At 37.8% G+C, this 22375-nt stretch overlaps 1 protein-coding gene across 4 annotated transcripts in view; it reads left to right on the top strand.

Moving 5' to 3' along the window:
- Positions 1-22375, top strand: part of LOC136832815 (ubiquitin carboxyl-terminal hydrolase 24-like) — a 374979-nt gene that overhangs the window by 133751 nt on the left and 218853 nt on the right. For all 4 annotated transcript variants that reach the window (XM_067094450.1, XM_067094436.1, XM_067094461.1 and 1 more), the window contains exons 15-21: positions 4703-4815; positions 5123-5300; positions 6232-6453; positions 6644-6912; positions 15153-15408; positions 15745-15935; positions 16344-16509. In XM_067094450.1, the coding sequence (XP_066950551.1) occupies positions 4703-4815; positions 5123-5300; positions 6232-6453; positions 6644-6912; positions 15153-15408; positions 15745-15935; positions 16344-16509 (1395 nt within the window). The remainder of the gene's footprint in view (positions 1-4702; positions 4816-5122; positions 5301-6231; positions 6454-6643; positions 6913-15152; positions 15409-15744; positions 15936-16343; positions 16510-22375) is intronic.

Here is a 22375-nt window from a genome sequence, read left to right as displayed (position 1 = left end):
GTATAATATGAAGATAAAAAGGCAACCATATTTATCGAGCACTTCCTTCTGTGTCCAGGTTCACTGGTAAATATGGGGAGATGATGTGTTACAAGTGTATATATACTGCCATGCCTACATATGCTTTGTATATATACTCTTGTAACACATCATATGTCCATATTTTACCAGTGAACATGGGCACAGAAGGAAGTGCTCAAAAATATAGGTTTGCAGCATTCAAATATTGTTTTATGGGCCTTTTGTGTATATATACTGTGTATATATATATATATATATATATATATATATATATATATATATATATATATATATATATATATAAACCCCTATATATAGTAAAACCCTGTATTCTTAAGGGATCACTACATAATAGCACAAATAGCTAAAACCCTCAAAAACACTTAAAACTGCCTATTTTGATAGTTTAAACACAAGACAAACCCTCTAAAAATGCTTATACCCGAGTATTTTAGTAGTTTTATCACAAAAAGTGCATTTGGTCATGAAAATGATATGAAAATGCAGTAATCAGTTAATATTTCTAAGTGAAAAATACTGCAAATGGGCGAATTTTCTTCAAATAATGGGTAGATACCTTCCACAGAGAAATCTGCGAATACGTGAGTCCGTGAATCGTGAGAACGCGGATACAGGGGTTTACTGTATATTTGTATGTATATATATATATATATATATATATATATATATATATATATATATATATATATATATATATATATATATATATATGTGTGTGTGTGTGTGTGTGTGTGTTTGTGTATATGTATATAAATGCAGATTTTAGGTAACATATAAATCAAGAGAGAGCACATTTCTAATCATTTGATTATATTGAAAATTTCAGGGCATATTTCTTATATGACAAAATAGTTTTTGTGCAAAAATCAGCCTTCTAACTGTCCTAGTTTCATAGTTATTACAAAATAACCATACATTTTTTCTTTTGCTGTTTTCTCAAAACTTAGTTTTTTTTTTTTTTCAAAAATAAAAGCTTATAGCTCCAAGAAGACTGAACCAAATTCGATGAACTTTTACATAATGTAGTGTAACTATATATGTCAATTTTTGCATGGGAAGTTCATTTTTGAGTGAAAATTTATTTTGCATATTTTTAAAAAGTGTTGAAAATTTTTTATCTTGCAAAAAAAAATTTAACTTAGAAGTCAAATTTCTAAATTTCCCACAATGAAAATTTTCATTATCATTTGAAGAAAAAGTGGTAAAAGTTTGAAGGGAATCCCTTCATTCATAAGGTAGTTATAAGCACATACTTTATAATGGGGCCTTATGGAGTCAGCGCTCCCCTTAAACTATTGTCTAAAACACTTTAATAGCATTTCAGAGTCATCTTAAAACATTACCCCTAAAAATATATGGCTTACAGCTAAATGTGAAAACTATTCAAGTTACCCGTATTTTCAGGTACATCCATTTTCTCTCATACAGTTGAAGCAGCCACGTTTTATTTTTACAGTACTGTACATGGGGAAACACTGGAAAGCCAAGTACTGTACAGTGCCCCCCCCCCACACTTTTATGCATTTCACATTTCTGCAGCTCACTTTGTCACAGATTTTTGTGGAACACATCATTCACTTGTCCGTGGGGGAAATTTTACTAATTAGCGGATTTTTCTTTGGGCCTATATCTAAAATTATTACTAATTCGCTTTTTTCATAGAGCAACACTATTAATTACTGTATTTTTTCATTGAGATATATATATACTGAGAGAGAAAGAGAAACTGGTTTTTACATCGAAGTCTAAGCACAGTATACTGTAAATGGATTCTGTAAGTGAAACAACATTTCACTGATATTTTTCTGTTTTTTCCTTTTAAAGTAATATGTATAATATGTATGCTGTTTGAGAGAGAGAGAGGGAGAGAGAACTGAAGTGTTTATATGTGTATTGAAGCACAGTAACTTGCTGGGGATGAGAACTAAAGGCACATAAGCTATGGCTGGGATGAGAATGCTGAGAGTTGCCTACATATGAAATTCAGATTTTAAATGTTTTTACGGTGATTGGAGGTGAAACATCAACAGTGATCAAATATTCTCTTGTGTATTGTTATAATGTGTGTGATAATCATAGCCAACTAAACTTGTAATGAAATATGATACAATAAATCAGATAAAGCAAAAAATATGGCAATGCTACCTACGTCGATCTGTCGTGAATTGCTGGATTTGGTTTTCATGTTTTTTTTTATGCTTATGGTACAGTAATTGATATTACTTTCGTTAAAGAATATGTGCAGTACAGTACTGATATGCAAGAGAGAGATGAGATTACATCGTCACAGAAAAATTGCTACTGTAGCCTACGTATGAAATTCGGACTTTAAATATTTTTATGGTGATTAGATCAATACAGTATAAATAGATTCTGTAAGTGAAATAACATGTTATAGATATTTTGCTGTGTTTTCTCAGTATATGTATATTGAGAGAGAGAGAGAGAGAGAGAGCAAATGATGGCACAAGAATTTTTTAATAAATTTATGGGAGATGGTGAAGACTAACCACAAAATGATGTGAACCAAGAACTTACTATAGTAAATAAATTTTTTTTATCTTAAATGTATTTGTACGTAATCACGAAAATACTAATATGATGTAACAAACCTAGCATTTTGCATGGAGGTATGTGTCCCGTCATTCCAAACTACCCATGTATATTAGATGCTCTATACAGTACCAGTACTATCCTAAAATACGTACCTGTACAGTAAATATTTCAAAATCATCATACAACACAGGAAAATATCAATATAAGTAAAATGTATGCCTAGTGCATTACAGTATGCACAGAACGATGCGCAAAGTTACGTAGGCCAAAGAAAATGTGCGCATCTTAATGATAGGGGATACTAAGAGTAGCAGTTGTAGGCTGGTATACTTAATTTTGCAACATGACTTTGAAATGATATTAGGGTGTTCTGGGATGATAATTTGAGGTATATTTTTGTTTGAATTGTCAAGTTTAGCGATGAACTGTTAAAATAGGCAGTTATAAGTAAGAGTAGTAGGAGAGTATTGTAATGTAAGGTTACTTTTGGTGTTTTGGGATGATGATTTGGTGTGTATTTTTGTTTGAAATGGTATTAAATTGGTGTAGTATGATAATTTAAGGTATATTTTTGTGTGAACTATCAAATTAAGTAGTGAAATGTTAAAATAGGCAGTTATAAACATTTTAGTTTAAGGGGTACAAGGTATTTGGCAGTTATAAGCATTTTTAGAGGGGATTTTTGCATTTCCTTGGATTTTGCATTTCGCAGTAGGTTCTGGAACCTATCCCTGCATAAAAATGGGGGAGCACTGTAAGCAGTACCTTAATATTTAATATATGTTTTGAAAAGTAAATACATGTTATTGATAATTTGCTGTTTACTTTAATATTAATATTTTGAAAATTAGTAAATCATTTTTAACATAAAAAAAGTATTTATTCATGAAAATAACAGAAAAATACAGTAAGCCCCCGTATTCACGGGGAATGCATACCACACCCCCTGCAAATAGCTAAAATCTGCGAGTACAGGAAACCCCTCTAAAAGCACTTAGAACTACCAATTTTGATAATTAAAAAAAAAAAACTAAAAATCCTTATACCTGAGTATTTTAATAGTTTTATCCCAAAAAGTGCATTTAGTCTTGAAAATGATATGAAAATATAGTAATTAGTGAATATTTCCCAGTGAAAAATACTGCGAATGGGCGAATTTTCCGTGAATAATGTGTATATCTGTTCCATAAGGAAATCCGCGAATCATTGAGAACGCGAATACGGGGGGTTTACTGTACAGTAATTAGTGAATATTTCTCTGTGAAAAAATCCACGAATTACCGAATTTTTCATAAATAATTCGGTGATAAGTTCCACAGAAAAGTCTGTAATTGTGAAGCTGCGAATCCTGAACTGTGAATGTCTTAAGGGGTGCTGGATTGCCTTCAGGATAGAGACGCCGTTGGGAGAAGGCCCCTTGGAGCTGGAAGGACAGCTTGTGACTCCAATGAGGGTTCATTGGCTACTGACTTATACACAATTTTTCTCCGCATGGAAAAGGGATGTTTGTATTTGCCTCTGGCCATCTCTCATCATACGATCCTTGGAAAACAAAGCACTCTACCGGCAGAAAAGTAGCAAAACGGGTTTGGCTAAGGGAGAGATGCCATTAGCGTGCAGCTCACAGAGCCTACAGGTGTTTTCCCGGGAGAGTTTTTAAATTAACAAAAGGGGGTCATAAAAGGGGACACAGCTAGCTACAGAGTACAGTACCTTCTCTCTCCAAATTTTCATGTCTTTCTTTATTTTGAGAAAGATTCAGCTTCTCTTCGAGCTTAAGGTTATTTATAACAATATCTATGTTATTAATTGTTGGGCTGTTAGTTCCCAAGATGAGGGGATGCGGGTGCACTTTTTTTTTCAAGATGCTTTTCAAATGGCTAATTATATCATTCTGTGTTCAGTAATTTCCAACCATCTGATTAGAATTTCGTAGAATTGTTTAGTTGACTGTGTCATCAAATGACTTGGTGACTTATTTGGTAAGAGGCTTCCCATGTTGGTTATAAAACTGTTTTATGTAAGGAACATGAATATTATTGAAAATTTTGGTAGTGGATATTTGCCATTGTTTAATAATTATATGCATATTTAATACTTGCAGAAATCTATGTTACGTGTCAATGAAACTGCTGTTGGTGCTGCTGTGTCCACTGCCACAAAAACCCTAACTGCCATGGCTGTATCAGACATTGGGGCTCTACCTGCTGCTTCCAAGTTAGTATGAAATTTTACCTGAAGGTAGCCTTTGAATTTTACATATTTGTGTTGATTGACTACATCCTAATGTAGGTAGTTTATAAATTACTGTTATTTTGTTTTGTTTTCAATATTGTATTCGGAAGTAACCTTAAAGTCTGATTATTTAGTGTTTTTCATAAAAATTATTTGTATTGTCTTGACTAATAGGTTCTATTTTTTTACCAGTTCTTTTATCAAAAATTTTTCTTCAAATACCCCAAGTTATTTGTTGTTTTTGTCAAGTTTAGAAATAAGTATCATACACCATTTCTTTTGGTTTCAGAAGTAGCTGTATGCAGCATATTCGAAGAGTTTTAGTTTTAGCCGAGCGTTATATAAGTAGTATCGAGGAACTGCACCCTGGATCTCGTTCATTACCACCTCATGGAACATCCTTCACCGGCACTCCTGTCATTTTAACAGTCACTTGTGATTCCAACAAAATGGATGTCAAGTTAGAGGTTGGGAAGTTATAATTTTGTTTTCTCATTATAATATAGTTTATCATTATGTATGTGATTACAATCTGTACAGTATTGTAAAGTTTTAATATATTGGCTTTGTGAAGCACCAGACACCTCAAGAATTGTCTCATTCAGAGGCAGTAGTATACATTATGTCATTTAATTATTATCTGTGATATTATTAGAAATTCGCTTGGTTGTAGTATTTTTAAAATTGCAGTACTGGTTAAACGTCTGTATTTGGAACTCTTTGGTTTGCCAGATTATATAGATCCAATCTGCACTGTATTCACAGAAAGCTTTTCTTTAATTTATGATACAGTATTTGAGATTAGTAAAAGACAAGCATAACAGCTTCTTACAAGTAATTCATTTTTGTAATTTGATTTATATTAGCTCTTGTTTAAAGGAAGTGTAAGGAAATAATCTTGTAAAAGAAAGCATAAGGATCAGGGTGCCTATACAAAGTGCAAATCTCTCATTTTATTTATGCCACACTGCTCAGTAAAATGCAGTGTTGGCGGAGAGTTGATTGGCTGTAGAAAGAAGCCGTGATATTTAAAGGTAAGTGTAATAAGGAACACCATTCACTTGCTACATTGCGAATGTCAATAATGCTGTTTTTTGTTTGGTGCAAATGTGTTTATCGGCTAATCTCTCTTGCTGTAAAACTCAGGACAAAGTAATTACGTATTTTTTTTTTGTCTCCTTTTTGGAGATGGGTTTCAATAATACAAATTTGTTTTGCATATTAAGGTACATTTCATAATTCTGAGCCTGCCTTGCACTTTAGAAATTTCTGCATTTTACAAACTTATGTAAAAGAAACAAACTGGACTAAATTTACCTTAAGTTAATGGACATATTGTGATGTTACAGTGTTGTCTTTTATCTACATTAAGTAATCTAAGGTTTGATTTTTTTACAGTGCCACAGTAATGAGCGAATTGGTTTGGTAAGAGGAAAAATTGCCAGTCATGCTCGTGTATCCATTGACCAAGTTCAGACTCTAACATTTGGAGAGGGATGTAGTGGAGCTTTAGTCAATGGTGCTGAACAGGATAATCGCTTACTTCACCACCTGGGAATCTTCTCAAACACATGTGTTCTGGCTAAAATAAACTTAACTGGAACTGCACAATTAAAAGAGGCAAGTTTGTTAAATCAAGCAAATTTTATCTGATGATTATTCCTGTATGTAATTTTGTGAATGAAAGTAACATTTTGACCTATACGATGTGCATTACAGGGTATTTTCCAATGAAACATTTTCTAGTTAGATGTCATGAAAAGAAGTTTTAGGGCATGATTTGTTGTTGTTCTTCTGCATGGATGTTCAGGTCAGTGACAATTGGGATGAACTCCCTGGCACAGCAAGCTACACTGACACACCAGAAGCCTCAAGCTCAGATGGTGCTAGCGGGAGTGGAGCTTCAGGAGGTGCTTCTCGACTTAGTGGAGGAGCTGGCGCTGCAGCTGCTGTTGGGGATGGTCATGGTAGTCAGTATAACCTTGAACAGGAAAAGCAGCTCCCTGGTGTTGTTATGGCTAGTCAGGGGAGAGATGTATTTGCTATGCTGTATCAGTTGGCACAGCTAGATGAGCCAAAGTAAGTACTGTAACTAGCCTTCAGTATCAGAGTACTGTTAATTATTATAATTAATAAGGTATAAACGCAGACTTCTGTGAAGTCACACTACATTCAAGGTTAATTTGGTTATGGATATGTATTCATACAAGGAAAATACCTTTTTCCATTATTTTTTATATATGAGAAGCCTTCTCAGTAAGGATATGTCATATTACAGTAAACCCCTGTATTTGTGGGGGATGTGTACCCCCCCACGAATAGCTAAAACCCGTGAATACTTAGAACCCTTCTAAAAACACTTGAACTACCTATTTTGATAGTTCAAACACACACAGAACAAACTAAAAATGCTTATACAGGTATTATCCTACGTATGATGGGGTTAGGTTCCAAAAAAAAACCATTGTTTGTTGAAAAAAATGAGAAATACCAAAACGTATCTCGAACATAGCCTAGCCTACACTAGGGTATTCGGTACCATGTACTGTATACATATAAGGTAACCTAGCCTACACTATAAAATATACTCTTTACATACACGGTATAGTAATTATTAATGTCAGCTAATTCTGGAGGTTCATGCCAAGTGACTTATGATAATTCAATACAAAGAGAAATTGAATAACAAACAAGAATTAGCTTAGCCTATACTATGGTATATTGCATACATACATGGTAGTGTAGCCTACATTATACTGTACTCTATATTCGCATATCGTATTATGCAAACGTCAGTATAACGAATATGCATCTTTTCCATGGATCTTTTAAAATGTTAATTCACTATATCTAATAATAATGTATATATTCTTTATTGCTTTTGTATTATAAATTGCGATCATAGGGATCATCAATGTTTTGGTGTGGAAATGTTTACGCGGTATTTATTCCGCCGCATTTAACTCAGTTCTGAGTGCTTTTCTTGCTTCTAATTAGCATAAATGAATCTCTAGAGTCTACATACTTTATTTATAAGGGGCAAGGTTATTTTTAGTTATACAAAGTGTTTTTAAGTCGAAATATAACTAAAATACGTCTCTTTTTGAAATTAATTTATCTATCATTTTCGTTAATAGATGACGACTGACGATGGCCATTTAGGGGCTTTTGTTTTATGTAAAAAAAAAAAATTCAAGATTCCGTTCGCTATTTTCACTTGATTTCATCATAATACGAGCTTTACGTATTTATTGTTGAGGGCGTACAATAGCAGTAATGTGTTCTTGCATGCCCAGTAGTTTTGATTAAAATACTTTCTCTCCCATTTTAATTACAATCGAGTTTCATCCATGTTGCCGATGCACGATAATTTTTACAGTATAGTCATTAGCAGCTTGAACATTGTTTTCTCAGCTTCAACTACAACTTGCAGCTTAAATTTAGCAGTATATTTCCTTGACAATCTTTTATCCATACCAAATAAGGGTATAATGTAAAAATATATCAGTCTTATTCTACTTAACGTCATTTGTGCTATAATAGATGACAATTGACGATGGCTGTTTAGCGGCGTTTGTTTTGTGTAAAAAAAAAAATTCAAGATTCCATGCGTTATTTTCAATTGATTTCATCATAATACAAGCTTTACATATTGTTTAACGCGTAAAATAACAGTAATGTGTTCTTTCATGCCCAGTAGTTTTGATTAAAATACTTTCTTTCCCATTTTAATTACGATCAAGTTTCATCCATGTTGCTGATGCACGATAATTTACAGTATGGTCATTAGCAGCTTGAACATTGTATTCTCAGCTTCAGCTACAACTTGCAGCATAAATTTAGCAGTATATTTCCTTGACGATCTTTTATCCATACCAAATAAAGGTATAACGTAAAAATATACCAGTCCTATTCTACTTAACGTCATTTGTGCTATAAACTACGGTAATTGTTTATTACTGTACGATGGTTGAAATACCAGTTAAACAGCTGTTGTTATCCGATTCGGTTATAAGCAAAACAACAGTTTCTTGGTCGGTTTATGGCTGTACGCATTTATGCAAGAGTATAACATTACTAACAATACTTTTATCATTCTCTTTTACTTTTTTAACTAGCAGATGGGATAAAGAGATGGAGGAAAAGTTGTCTATTGTTTAAAAAATATTTTATAAATAATGTTGTCGTATCGGTATTAATTGCTTACCCCAGTGCAAAATCGAATTATCATAAGGTGAATTATCATAACTTGAGCATTACCTGAGTATTTTAATGGTTTTATCAAAAAAGTGCATTTAGTCATGAAAATGAGATGAAAATCCAGTATTTAGTGAATATTTCTCAGTGAAAAATACTGCGAATGGGTGAATTTTCTGCAAATAATGGGTAGATACGTTCTAAAGAGAAATCCATGAATACGTGAGTCCGCGAATTGTGAGAACGCGAATACGGGGGTTTATCGTACTTCATTAGCTATGCTGTACTGGTTTCGGTAGGAATGGTTCCAAGATATCTTTTCCAGAAATTTAGAAGAGCCATCTGTTTGCCCAAATCTTTGAGATAGTCGCATCTAGGATTTTCGTCACAACCTTCAGATGCCAAGTCTACAGTTTTGGAAATTATTCTGTTAGCCCTAAGATAGAAGGGGTCCTCACACAGTTGTTAAACAACAGAAATAGTCAACTACAGACCTTTAATGGGAAAAGGTGGGGTAAGGAAATCATCTGTGATGGTAGAACCTGCTGATCTTTAAGAAAGAGATCCCTACCACTTCAGGAGAGGAACTAGAGCTTTTACTGTGCCCATTAAGGGCCCTCTGATTGTAATGTATAGAAAGGCATGATGCCAACCAGGATGTAATAGAATTTGTGCCATTAGTACTCTGCAGAGAGAAAATCCAGTTACACTAAGTTGTTTTGGCCAAGGTACAGGATTTTTCCAAACGTGAGAGGCAGTTGCAGTTCAGAAGTGTCCTCTTTGAGGTCAATATCGATGGAGTTAGGTTTTGATCTGTCATTACATATCAATAAAAATATGTCGCTCATGTTGGTAAGGTTGTGATGTTAATCAGCTTAGACCTCTTTTAATTGAAGGGACATTCACCATTTCCATCAGGCCCTTAGATTTGTATAGTCAGGGGATCAGCTTGCTTCTTCATCTGTTGTCTGAATTAAGGGGGTTTTCCGGCTGGATAGGGGGTGAAAATCGGCCAAAATCACTTTTTTCCATTACTGACACCAAGGCACTGTATGATGACTCCTCTGTCAGAGTACGAAGTTTTATAATGATATCTATCATAGTTTTATAGCTACAGAGCTCTTTTCATCAGTAATTTTATTAAAAATTTACATCAAAAACATCAAAATTATGTAATCATCAAGTAATCATTAGTTTTGTTTAGGTATTTATATTATCAGTGATGCATATGTATGATACGGTTCCCCGGCACTGTTTAGGAGGGGAAGCAGCAGCAGAGTACCGGAAACTACTCAGTGGCTTATGTAAACAAAGGGGTGATTGTTGACAAATATCTTGTGACTTCTTCTCCCTCCTTGTGTATAGTGTGTTTGTTCGTGTTTTAGTGGGTATAATCGTTTTGTTTATAAGGTTTTCTATCTAATGATAACATAAATACATATAAAAAGTAACTAGAAATGATTATGAAGTGTGGATTTCCTCACGTTTTTAGTAGTGAGGTCATAGAAAATGGCGATTGCCATATCAGCTGACTACAATCACCTGTCTTTTGCTCACATTCTGTTGTTGTTGTTTTGCTTTGTGTTTCAGTGGATATAATCGTTTGTTCATAAGATTTTCTATCTAATGATAACATAAATACTTATAAAAGTGACTAGAAATGAAAGTACTTTATATGAAGTGTGGATTTCCTCTTGTATATAGTAGTGACGTCATAGGGAACTGTGTTGACAACCAAATCAGCTGACTGTCATGATTCAGCTCTTTTGCTCACTTTCTGTTGTTGTTGTTGTTGTTTTCCATTTATATTAATTATTATTGGGAACTTGTTTATATATTTACACATAATATACATATGCACACACTTTTCTTGGAAGATAATTATATATATGTAAACATATGTAAACAAAGGGCAGTCTGGGCAGCTGTGACACCCCCATGTAAAATGGGTAATTCCCAGCCTGGGTGGGTTGTGGGGGGACCAGGAGCCTATCTAAGAATTAATCTACTTTTCTAATTGAATATCAATAAAGGTATGTAACATAAAGAATTCAGAATAACTTTCAATTATAATTGTAAATGCATTTTTAATTTTCAAACACGATTTACTCAAAACTAATTTTTTTTTATTTGAATGATCCCATCTCCATTACTTATTGATCAATTTGAATGAAATTTGCTATGCCAACTGGGTGAAATGTGTCTCTCAAAATTGATAAAGCTGATTTTTTTTTATATCAGTGTTAGTTTTTGTTTGAATGGTTTTTTGCCTCAAAATTTACCATTTTTTGAAAAAGCATAATTTGCATATAAATGATACAAAAACTAAATTAATAATAAAAAATATCTCTCCCTGGGATTGTAGAACTACCTTTTAACTTTGCTCATAAGAACTTTCAGAGTTGTACCTTGACTAATAAAGGAGGTGGAATCAACAGAAAAAAACTTTTCGGGGTATTTTTTCGGGGGTGGGGGGATGGGGGCTGGGGTAGGCCGCTGAAACACATGGACATAACTTCTCTGATATAACACTTTCATCAGTAAAAAAAATTAAGGAGATCCATCCAGAAATAAAAAAAAAAGGTCTCCCAGCTGGAACCTCCCCTTAACTTTTGAGAACGTGATAGCTAACTCATGTCTGCATTCAACGTAGCTACTTGTTTACAGTGAGTAATTTGAAATTGCATGTAAAACTTTAAGGATTTGGACTAGTAGAGGTGAGGTTGGCAAACGGCAGACAGAGTCTGCAAATTTCTGTAATAGGAAATTGTGTGAAATATTTATAAAATATAGTCATCTTTTTTTATCTTGGTTAACTCTCATTAAAGTTATTAGTGAGGATTAAATTAACACACAGGCAATACAGGAGAGAGAGATAGAGATAGAGAGAGAATATCATATGAATTCTTTGATGAATGGTTGCACCCCATTGGATTGAGGATTACTTAGTCAAGGCCCTCCCATTTTGATAGTTTAAAATTGGATGAAATAATAAATGTTTAGTGTTTTTCCCTCTTCTGTTTCTCTTTTCCCACTCAAGCTGTGATGCACAAGAGTTGACTAACATCTAGGTATATAATTCACCACTTAGGTCAACTGCAGCATACTAGATTTTAATGAATGCACCCATTTGTCCCTCCTCATCTGGTATGAGAATTGGAAATCAGTATTGAACATAAGTCTGGCAAATAAAGAGAGTGATACATAATCATAAAACAGAATGTTTATTAGTAATGGTATAAAAGTAATGTAATAAATTTTCATTGTGAGGTAATTTTGAAAATTTAGTTGTATGGGAGAAAAATAAGGGTGTAAATGAAAGCTTTTTAAGTTCCCCTATCACAGTACTTACTCAGTATTTTACTATAAATTCACAAAATGTTTATTAGCTAACTTTTTACTTGTTACCTCATTGTTTCATACCATATATTTATTATGTTCCAGTATCCATACTGCAACTTTTGAAGAAAAATACAATCAACCAATTTATACTGAAGATTTTTTTTCTTTTAATAGCTTGTCTTCTTACATAGGTGTGTCATATCTTCAGCATTTTGCTTAGCCCTTTAGATCACTTATGATGCACTGACTCATCGTCTAAACTCCAGCCTGTCACTTATGACACTGATATATCATTTTCAGTAATTTTCAACTTGTAATTTTTCACCTCCAAGTTTAATTTTCTCCATATTTTCCAAAATATGTCAAATTTCCACTACTTGGGACAAGCATCCCTTTAATGATGAACATCTGGATTTGTTACCATGACAATGTAGACATCTAGTTATAGTTGTAGGGGAACTCATTAGTGTTACGGTTGGAAAACCCTAATAAACACCTGTGGGGCAATAGCCAATCCAAAGCAAAAAACCGTGAACTTGAACATCTTCCTTGCCCAGACAAAGTGGAGAAATTTACTGGAATCAGGATGTTTAGGAGCATGGAAATACACATCTTTTAAATGCATTGATACTAAAATGAAAATCACCTTTTCTTATGGATGGACTAACAGAGGCCATAATCTCCATTTTGAAACAGCTGTTTTAGAGATATTGGTCCAGTGGGCTGAGAGTAATGATGAAACACCATTTTCCTGCCACCTCTTGACATTTTTATTCATTATTGATCTCACAGCAATGCCTGATGGATACCTTTATGAGTTTCTCTTAAGTTATTTAGGTAAAAAGGTTGTAAAACCAGTGGAAGACTCATCTCTAGAAGGGAAGATAATAATCCCAGATTACCTGGATGACCAGAGATTCTCTCTTTCTCCAGATCTTTCCACTACCTCAAGTGCTGTTGAAAATGAACTCCCTTGTAGAGCTCAGAGCTCCTTCTCACCTGTTTCCTCCAAAGGAAGAATGTTGTTTCCCTGGAGGTGGGAAGGCATACTAGGTTCATTCTTTTCTGATATGAAGTTAGAGAGGTATATTGCTGTTGTCTTGTGTGCTTAAGCAATTGAAATTAAGGGAGAGCCTCTTTGTTATTACATTACCAGGTTTATTACATTACCAATGTTTTTCAACAAAACATCAGCCCATATATGGTTATTATTGTGCAAAGAATAAGAATCTAAGACCTGTCCAGTAATGAAACAGTTCTCATGAACTGCATGAAAATTCAGAAGCAGTTACCATATTTGTTGGTATATAAGACCCTTGGGCATATGGGACACCCCAATTTCAAAAGGGAATGTCAAGAAAAAAAAATTTGTGTTTACATGGAAGCATTATGTTATTAAAATATAGTACTGTATCGTACAGCTATTTTAGTATGGCAGAAAAAAATTGGTGAAAGCATGGAACTAGGCCAGCATGAAAAATTTTAAATCTACTGTAATTTACAAGAGAAAACAAAAGCAGATCAGATATGGTAAATTTCTTAACACTCCATCTGTGCCTCCAGTCAGTAACTCTTACAGTGATAGTAAGTATTTGAGAGCTTAAATTTGCAAATAAAATAAAGATAACAAACAAATTGTTGGTTAATTGTAAGAAATTTATCATACTTTTATACATACAGACATCACTCTGCATCTAATGCGGCTGTAGTATGCATGCACTTTTGATGATTAGATGAGTGTACAAGTAAATGAGTAAAAGTGTAGTGTATTAATTGTTAATGAATATTATTATCAGCAAATATCAGTATTATATTTTCATGTGTAAGTTTTAAGAAAAAGATGAATTAAATAATACAAATTGGGCAACAGTGTGCTTTCAAGGACAGGCAGATGAAGTATAAGTAGGATTGACACCAGAACCTTTAGGAATGTACATACATGTGGAGTATGCACATGTCAATGATTCCTCTTGCTTCAGAGAATTGTTTTTGGGGGGCATTTTCTGAGAAACAACAGACACTATTAATGAAGGGTTTATGAGTAAAAAATTTGCCCTCTTAGGCAGTCATGGATAAAATAGATTGTTTTAAATCTTCCAATAATTGTTGCAAACCACTTGAAACCTTGCTGTGCGTTGGAACTCGAATTTTCTACTATTGTAATTTCATAACCTCAGCATGGAGTACTAACAACTTCTGGGTCAGCAGTTACTGTAGTTTCTTTTGCTTTTACTTTCTAAATTGATTTAACTTTTTCAGCAACTAGCAATTATCATGAATTCTAAACTATGTCATTGCATCTACTGCACCTAATCACATACTTTTCTTTTTCATCCATATATACATTGGGCTCACCCTTTTGAAAATAAAGGTTTAATTTCTTTGTTATATTTAAGGTATTGCCTTTGGTTTGTATTTCATTACACACTGTTGAAACTACTCTACTGAAAGGTTCTAGTAGTCTCCATTTGGTTTCCTACCAGACTGCTTTATTTTAAACTTCTCAGTTGTTCCCATTACTCTTTTCTACTTTGCTGTCGTACTGCCTTAACTTTTTCATGGTCAGGGTTTTGTCCGTCATTGAAGAATGATTCTTTCAGGACTGTTCTATGAGTCTGGGTGTTTGACTTGAAATCAGTTAGCATTTTTAAAATAGATACAATAATAATAAGAATAAAAAAAATTGGAAGAACCTTAATTTCTTCTTCAAGCAGTATACATTGTAGAATAAGTTAATGTTAGATTTTTAAATAATGTTTTACTCCATTTTCTTTTAATAGGATTGTAGAAGCAGTACGCCATGTTCTGTACCTAATTCCTACTGATCCAACTGTTTCCAACAAATTTGATTCTATCTGTACTGCTGGAACCAGTTCAGATGCTAGTCCAAGAACAACACCTTATGGGTCACCTGCCAAAAAAGACAAAATTCGAGACAAAGAAAAAGACCGAGAATCAGGCAAAGAAGTCTTGAGATCTCTACTGGATCCAAATGCACCTGATATTACTCCTTTTAGATTATTGTATAATCTTGAGGTATTGGTTTCATGTTGTCATGTTTTACATTGAGATATATTATTTTATAAAAAATAATGATGTATGTCAAATTAGAATGTGTATATGTTGCAGTTGTAAAATTTTATTGCGGTTGACCGTTGGTTACATAAAAGTGGGTGTCACAGAATGATTATCCTACTGAGAAATAGTGTATACCATATTGTAGCAATTGGATTAGGATTAAGGTATTTTAGGACATGGTGATGTGATTCTTTAAACTATATTATTGTGTTTTTACAATTTTTGTCAAGCAAGGCTGAACATTAGTTTGTAAGCCTGGTTTTTAGAGTAATAAGTCTTGTTTTTTTCTACAAGGTTCTGTCTGGAAAAATAATGCCCATTGCATCAGATGGCACTGTGAATGGCAATGCCCACTTCTGTGAAGAGTTTTTGTTGTGTGGAGGGTTGAGTCTCATTTCAACACTTTTACAAAGAGACTCATTGCCACAAGAAGTTGATTATGAGATCCGCCAAAATGTATATCTCATCGCTTTGCAGATATTAAGGTAGGCATTTATTTTCTATATTTTGCATATCTTATTGAGCCTCTTTTTTTACCATGAAAATGCTTGGAAAATAGATATCCAGAGATGAAGATCTGGACCAGAGTGGCACCCAATAAAAGCCTGATTGAAGAGAATGGGGAACTCATTAAACCTCCAATTCGATAAAGGGAAAATCATATGTAAGAATGTATGGTGACAGTAATGAATAATGAGAGTAATAAAACAAGTAATTAGTAGCATAAATGATTCTACTACATGCTTTTTTGGAGCTTGACAAAATTTGTTCAATAATTTAAGAGTGGATTTGATTATACTGAATGCAGATTTGCTAATTGTTATTGTGCAGAATTAAGCTTTGTATTGTATTTTAAGTCAGTTACTTTTCTAATTGTGTGAAATGTTTTTCAGATATGTTTTATGTGGAGCAGCTATTAGGGGACAGGAATTACCTGTCAGTAGTCTCCAGCCACATCCAGGACCACCAAAGAGATCTGCTCTTGATTCATCAGCCCAGGCTTATCCCTCTTTTCCATCCATGTCTTTCATGCCTGTAATTGCCAACAGGATAGTTTCGGTATGTATAATGTAAGGAATTGTGCTTATATTAGATTTCATATTTGTACTTGACCCCAGAAAACAAAAAAAAATTACAGTGGGTTCCTGGTAATCGTGGGGGGGATAAGGACCACAACCACCCGCATTAAGCAAAAATCCACGTTGTTGGTATCCCCCTCTAAAAATGCTTATAACTGGTTATTTAGATAATTCAGACACCAAAGACCCACCTCTAAAAATGCTTATAACTGCCTATTTTAATAGTTCAAACACCAAATATACCTTAAATTATCATCGTAAAATAAATCTAATATTTCAAAGTCATCTTCCAGTGTTAGCCTTAAAAATATATAGGTACATAATATGACTTACAGCTATGCACTAACACTTTAAGTCTTAGCAGAGAACTGCGTGAGGGTATTCGTGTACTGCGCAACTGTGTATTTTATTGATTTTTTGTATTTTCTAAGATGGTTTTGAAATGATATTACAGTACAGTAAAGTGTTTTAGGATGAGTTCAGAGCATATCTAAAATATATGGGTAATTTGTAGAATGATGTAACTACTGTCAGTACATATTGCTTACATCATGGTGATCTGCATACGTATTTTCATGTTAGCATTTTTGTGAATGAATACATTTATTCTGACACGATAATACAAACCGTAAGTCCTTTACATTAGGAATTACTTTCAGCGTAGGCTGGAAACTGCCGTTAAACTCTTGAGCAAGGTGGTTAGGCAGTAACTACTGCCAGGTAGGCGGGAATACCTGCCTGCCCAGATGTAAACATTCCAGTTTGCTTTCGGCCGTCATGCATTGCAGACGTGGTTTCGGATCTCCCTGCCTGACTGTCATTAAGCTCTTATTATCCCGGTGGGATCTTTCTGTATTTTTGTGTATGTATTACGTGTGTTTGATATTTATTAATACAAACCCACGATTTGTGATAACCTTGCATAAGCTGTCATTCCCCTGCGCTGTGTCTTGGATTTGACGGCCAAGGGCGTATTTAGAGAAGCGTAACCGAGTGGCAATGCTTCTCTTCCAGTAGCCCCTTATTTAGATACTGAAGGCGTTCCCCTGTACGTTCAGAGATATTAGATTGGGACGTAATACCTTCACTCCCCTACAGTGATCGGGACGCAAGAATTCACTTCCCGTCCTTGGCTTCTGCCCTCCATGTTCAAGGGGCATGACTACTTCCTTCCTACTTGTGCTGAGTGTTGTTCTCGCTGCCTATGCTTTGAGTTGCAGTCGGGGGAGGTTGCGGGTGTCGGCGGTATATGCTCTGCTTCCACGGCACCCTTGGTGGCCTCCCCTCCATCCTTCTCTCTCCCTGTAGATTCTTCCTTATCTCCCCTTTGTCCTCTTCACTCGCTCGTCGGGTGAAGACCGCGAGGAGGGGAGGGGGGGCATGGGCAGTTGGGCCACCTCTTCTAGGGGCCTCCTCTCGCTGCATAGGGCAGTTCCCCTCGTAGCGAGAGGAGTCTCCCTCTGCTAATCATCTTTGCTTTTTCTTTCTGGTTGACAGTGAGCATCGCAGATGCAGCAATAGTTGGCTGGATATTTCAGGGGGTATCTTGCATGATGGAGTCCCGACGTTTATTCATTGTTGCTTTGAGACTGACCATGGTACCTGGTTGGAATGACAGTTTCACGTTGGGATCGTTCCGACACTGTTCCTGCTGATGTAGATCGATTGCTGTCATTGCTGGCCTTCATGTATGCTGTGGCACTGCTTCTGCCATATCTGTGGCCCATCTGTGCCTGCTGTTTCCTGTGTTATGCTCCTGTTAACTCGACGACAGTCTCTGGGCAGCTCTTCCTGGTCTTCTGCCGCAGCCGCCCTGATCGTTCCTGTCGCTGCTGGTGACTTTCGTGTGATGTTCCTGGCCGTCGTTGTAGCTCCTGTCTTCCGAAGCGTTTCCGTAGCTCCTGCATCAGCTGTCCTGATCGTGCCTACTGCTTCTCCTGGTGGTTGTGCCTGGGGCCACTTCTGTTGTGTTCCTGCCTAGCTGTCCAGGAAGTTATGATGTCCACCATCCTGTAGAAGTTGTCGGAGTGAAGGTGAAGGAAGTCGCCCTGTGGAAGCGACGTTCCTGGCCGTTGCGGTAGCTCCTGCCTTCTGAACCGCTGCCATAGCTCCTGCATCGGCTGTCCTGATCGTGCCTGCTGCTTCTCCTGGTGGTGGTGTCCTGGCCTCATCCGTTGTGTTCCTGCCTACCTGCCTTGGAGGTTATGATGTTTCGTGTCCACCAGCCTGTAAAAGGTGTCGGAGTGAAGGTGAAGGAAGCTGCCCCGTGGAAGTAGCCGCCCACCAGCCTGTAAAAGGTGTCGGAGTGAAGGTGAAGGAAGCTGCCCTGTGGAAGTAGCCGCCCAATTCTTCAACTTATCTGTGATTTCGTCTTCTGCTGCCTCTTCCCTTCCTCTCCTGAGGTCCAAGGGGGTCCCGGAATCCAGACAGACCTCTGTTGGCTGAGGGAGAGGAAGGCTGCTTCTTTACCCTTGATGCCCTTGGACGTCTAGGTACTGCCTCCTTCTGAGGAGGCAGTGGGTCTCTCTTTGGTTCTTCCCAGCCTTGGGGTTAGGAAACCGATTTGCATAACCCTGGGTTTTGTGTTTCAGGAGCCGCGGGCACACAGACCTCAGTTTGTGATCCTGTTTGCTTTTCCCACCCTCTGGTGGGAACCGATTTCCATTCTCCTGTGGGGTCTGGTGTTTCGGGAGCCGCAAGAGCGCGGCCTCTTCATTGCCAATCTTGGAAGTCTGTGTCTAAATCTGGTTCTGTGCCTGGCTCTTTTCGATTTCTTAGGAAACCGAAAGCAGCTGCTCCCAATTTTTGGGAGTCTCGTGGGTTGCTCGAATTCTATGAATCACGAGCGCTCTCCTGACGAGAGGCACAGGATGGGAGAAAGTGTTGGGTGTCTGGGTGCCGGGACGCCAGGTGTCTCAATACTGCCCGCCAGCTGCTTCGGTTGCTTGGTCAGGTTTCATCCTCTTGTCTTGAACCTTCGGGCTCGAGCATGCAGGATAGCAGACACAGAATTCCCCTTTGAACCTTTGTCTCGAAGGGCCTTGGCCTTGAAGGAATTTAGAGTTTGGGAAACTAGCAATAGTTCAAAGTAGACGAGTTCCGCCCTGTCCAGTGCTGATTGTGTTTGCACGATCGGCTTGGCTCGGCTTGCCCGCCCCGCCCAGCCCCTGGTGGCTTGGCTTTGGCTCGCCCCGCCTGACTCCCAGTCGGATCGCGTTCGCGTGATCGGCTCGGTTCAGTGCGTCTCGGCTCGGCCCCACTCAGTGTTTCTGAATTGGGTTCTCGGCTCTGTTCGAGTGAACTTTGGGAAGTCTGTTTTTCCCAGGAAAGCGCTTTGCCACAGCACAAGTGCTCTTCTTCCCCTGTGTGGCAGTAATCTCCTTTGGTTGATTATCGCTTACGGTCTGCCTTTCCTGCTAGTCTTACTGGCAGGGAAGGTAGGGGCACTCTTTCTCCTCACCTATTCTCTTCTCCTCTCGGTTGTTTTGAGAGGCCTGAGATGGACAGAGAGAGCTCCGGTGAATTTATCTTCGGAGTTCGGCTGCCTGGCGTGCTTTGGGTGTCAGTCCCCCGATTCTCTCTTAGTACAACCAGGTAGCCAAGGAGGGTTTCATGGGATCTGTCAAGGTCTCCCTCCAAGGGCAGAGGTACAGGAGTTTCACGCTTTGGAAACAGCGAGGGTCTTCCCCTTCAAGTTGCGATCACCCTCATTTTTTTGAGAACTTCGCGCTGATTCGTCGCCGCGAGGATCCCCAGGATGGGACTGCAGTGCCCCCAATGAATAATCTTCAAGGAGTTCATTCAGGTCCAGACACCAAGCGTCTCCCCTGCCTCGACAGAGTACGAATTCTTCTTGCCTCAAAGGGTCTTGCCGACTGCAGTTCTGTGGGCAATTCTGGTGCTAAGAAGAAGGACTTTGTCCCAATTCAGATCTCCGGTTTCGTAAGTCCCGAGTTGTCTCGACCCATAAGAACGAACCTTTACTTGGTTCTGCCTTTCTCTTTCAGAGATTTGCTAGATACTTCGGTAACCAAGGTTCGTACCAGGGCACTGCCTTGTCCTTTTGGTCTTAGTCATCTCGACTCGACATTGAGTTCAAGCCAGCCCCCCTCAACTCCTAAGAAGTCCCAGGCTTCGGAAGAAGATTGCGGAACACATAGCCCTCTTCCTCCCTTCTAGGAAAGTGCACATAACTGTGTTTCTTTCCACCCTCTTTTCCATAAGGGAGGAGGGAAGAAGGGAAGAGAGAAAGAAGTATCAACCAGGAAGAAGTTCTCCTACTGCTGATGCCTGGATGAAATGATACTTATCAAGTCTCTGGAGCTGGCAGCAACATTGCCGAGACCTGGGAATGGATTCCTTCAGAAGTATCTATTTCCCTTAGATCTCAGCAATTCTTTTCGGCAAACTTCCATCCTGCCTCCTCTCCCGGCTGGAGCTAATTGTCTCGGTATCCTGTCATCTTGCAGAAGCTTCCCCATGGTGGAGAATGGAGGTCTGCTTCCATTCCTCCGTCCTTCTTGCCTCTTCGAAGTATGAGAAAAGAGTTAGGCTAATGCTTGATTGAAGGATCCTTCGAATATGCTTGCATATTCCCCTCTTCATGTCTACTTACGGATTCACCGATCGAGGAATAGGCGCACACCGGTAAGACCATGTCTTGAAGGTGTGTGACTGAGACGATAGTACCTTCTCATCACCATCCTGGGCTCAAGGCAGCCTTTTGGCCTTCCGAGAATTCAGGATGAGTTTTGCGACACTCGGTGGTTTCGTTGAACAACAAAACCACTTTATTGGCATTTGTCGACAAACAAGAGGGAATCGATTTTTCCTCCTGTTTCATCTGATGACATTTTGAGATACTTGAGTGTTTTATTGCACACTCGACATCTCAGTTAGCCAGATGCATTCCCGGTGGGGATGTATTGGTAGGCGAGCTTGGCCTTGGGTTTGAGTGATTGGGACGGAACGTGCTGCTCACTCTTTTCTTCACGAAGATTCATGAAGAGACTGCTTGACTGAGAAATCCCTACCATCTTTCTGTGGCCTCCCTGCACAACAAGTTGGTAGTTTTTCTCGCTCCTCCGTACCAGACCTAGGGGCCGTTACGGTGAGGCATGCTGTCTTTTTGGGAAAAAATCGATATTTACCTTTTTCCCTCCGTATTTGTCTGTTTCCTTAGGGGTTCACAAGCATTGCTTACCCCGAGTTACAGACAAATGCCGGAAGACTTCGCCTTTCACCTTTCTGCTTGACCCAACCTCCTGTAGCAGCTACACAAGAAGCAGTTCTTCAGGCAGTACATCCCGGTGTGTTCGGGACTAGGAGACCTTTCCAGGTTTTCTTGCAAGCACAGGCTTTCTCGCTGAGCAGCAACAGATATAGCTGGATACCTCTTGAAGTCTTCTGCAACACTGTCCCAGACTGGATCCATCTTCGCTGGTGGGTGTTGTTGACAGAACTTCTTTTCGGGTCAGAGTCACTCTTCAAGTCTGGACTTCATTGTCTTCTCCACCGAGGGTTGCTTCTCTCCTTTTCTTTTGTGAAGAACGTAGGCCTTGCGACCTAGTCTTCTATCTGAAGTAGCCTTCTCTCCTCAGTCAAGACTTAGCTAAGGACGAGAAGCTTCTTTGGTTGTGCTGTCCCAGGGAACTGTTCCCTGGGTGGCATGTGACTCTCGTTTAGGGTTCCTGTCCCATGCCTTTCATGAGCCCGCACGAGAGTCGTCGGATAGAGATGTGCCCTCTGAGGACCATCTCTCATCTTGCTCCGGCCTTGGCGCAGAAGATGGAAGAACAAGGATGGGGATCATACCTCGACTCCTTCTCGGATGTCATAGGTGGACT

The sequence above is a fragment of the Macrobrachium rosenbergii genome, chromosome 4, assembly GCF_040412425.1.
Source record: "Macrobrachium rosenbergii isolate ZJJX-2024 chromosome 4, ASM4041242v1, whole genome shotgun sequence".
Taxonomy (NCBI): domain Eukaryota; kingdom Metazoa; phylum Arthropoda; class Malacostraca; order Decapoda; family Palaemonidae; genus Macrobrachium; species Macrobrachium rosenbergii.
This window is presented reverse-complemented; position numbering and strand designations above follow the sequence as displayed.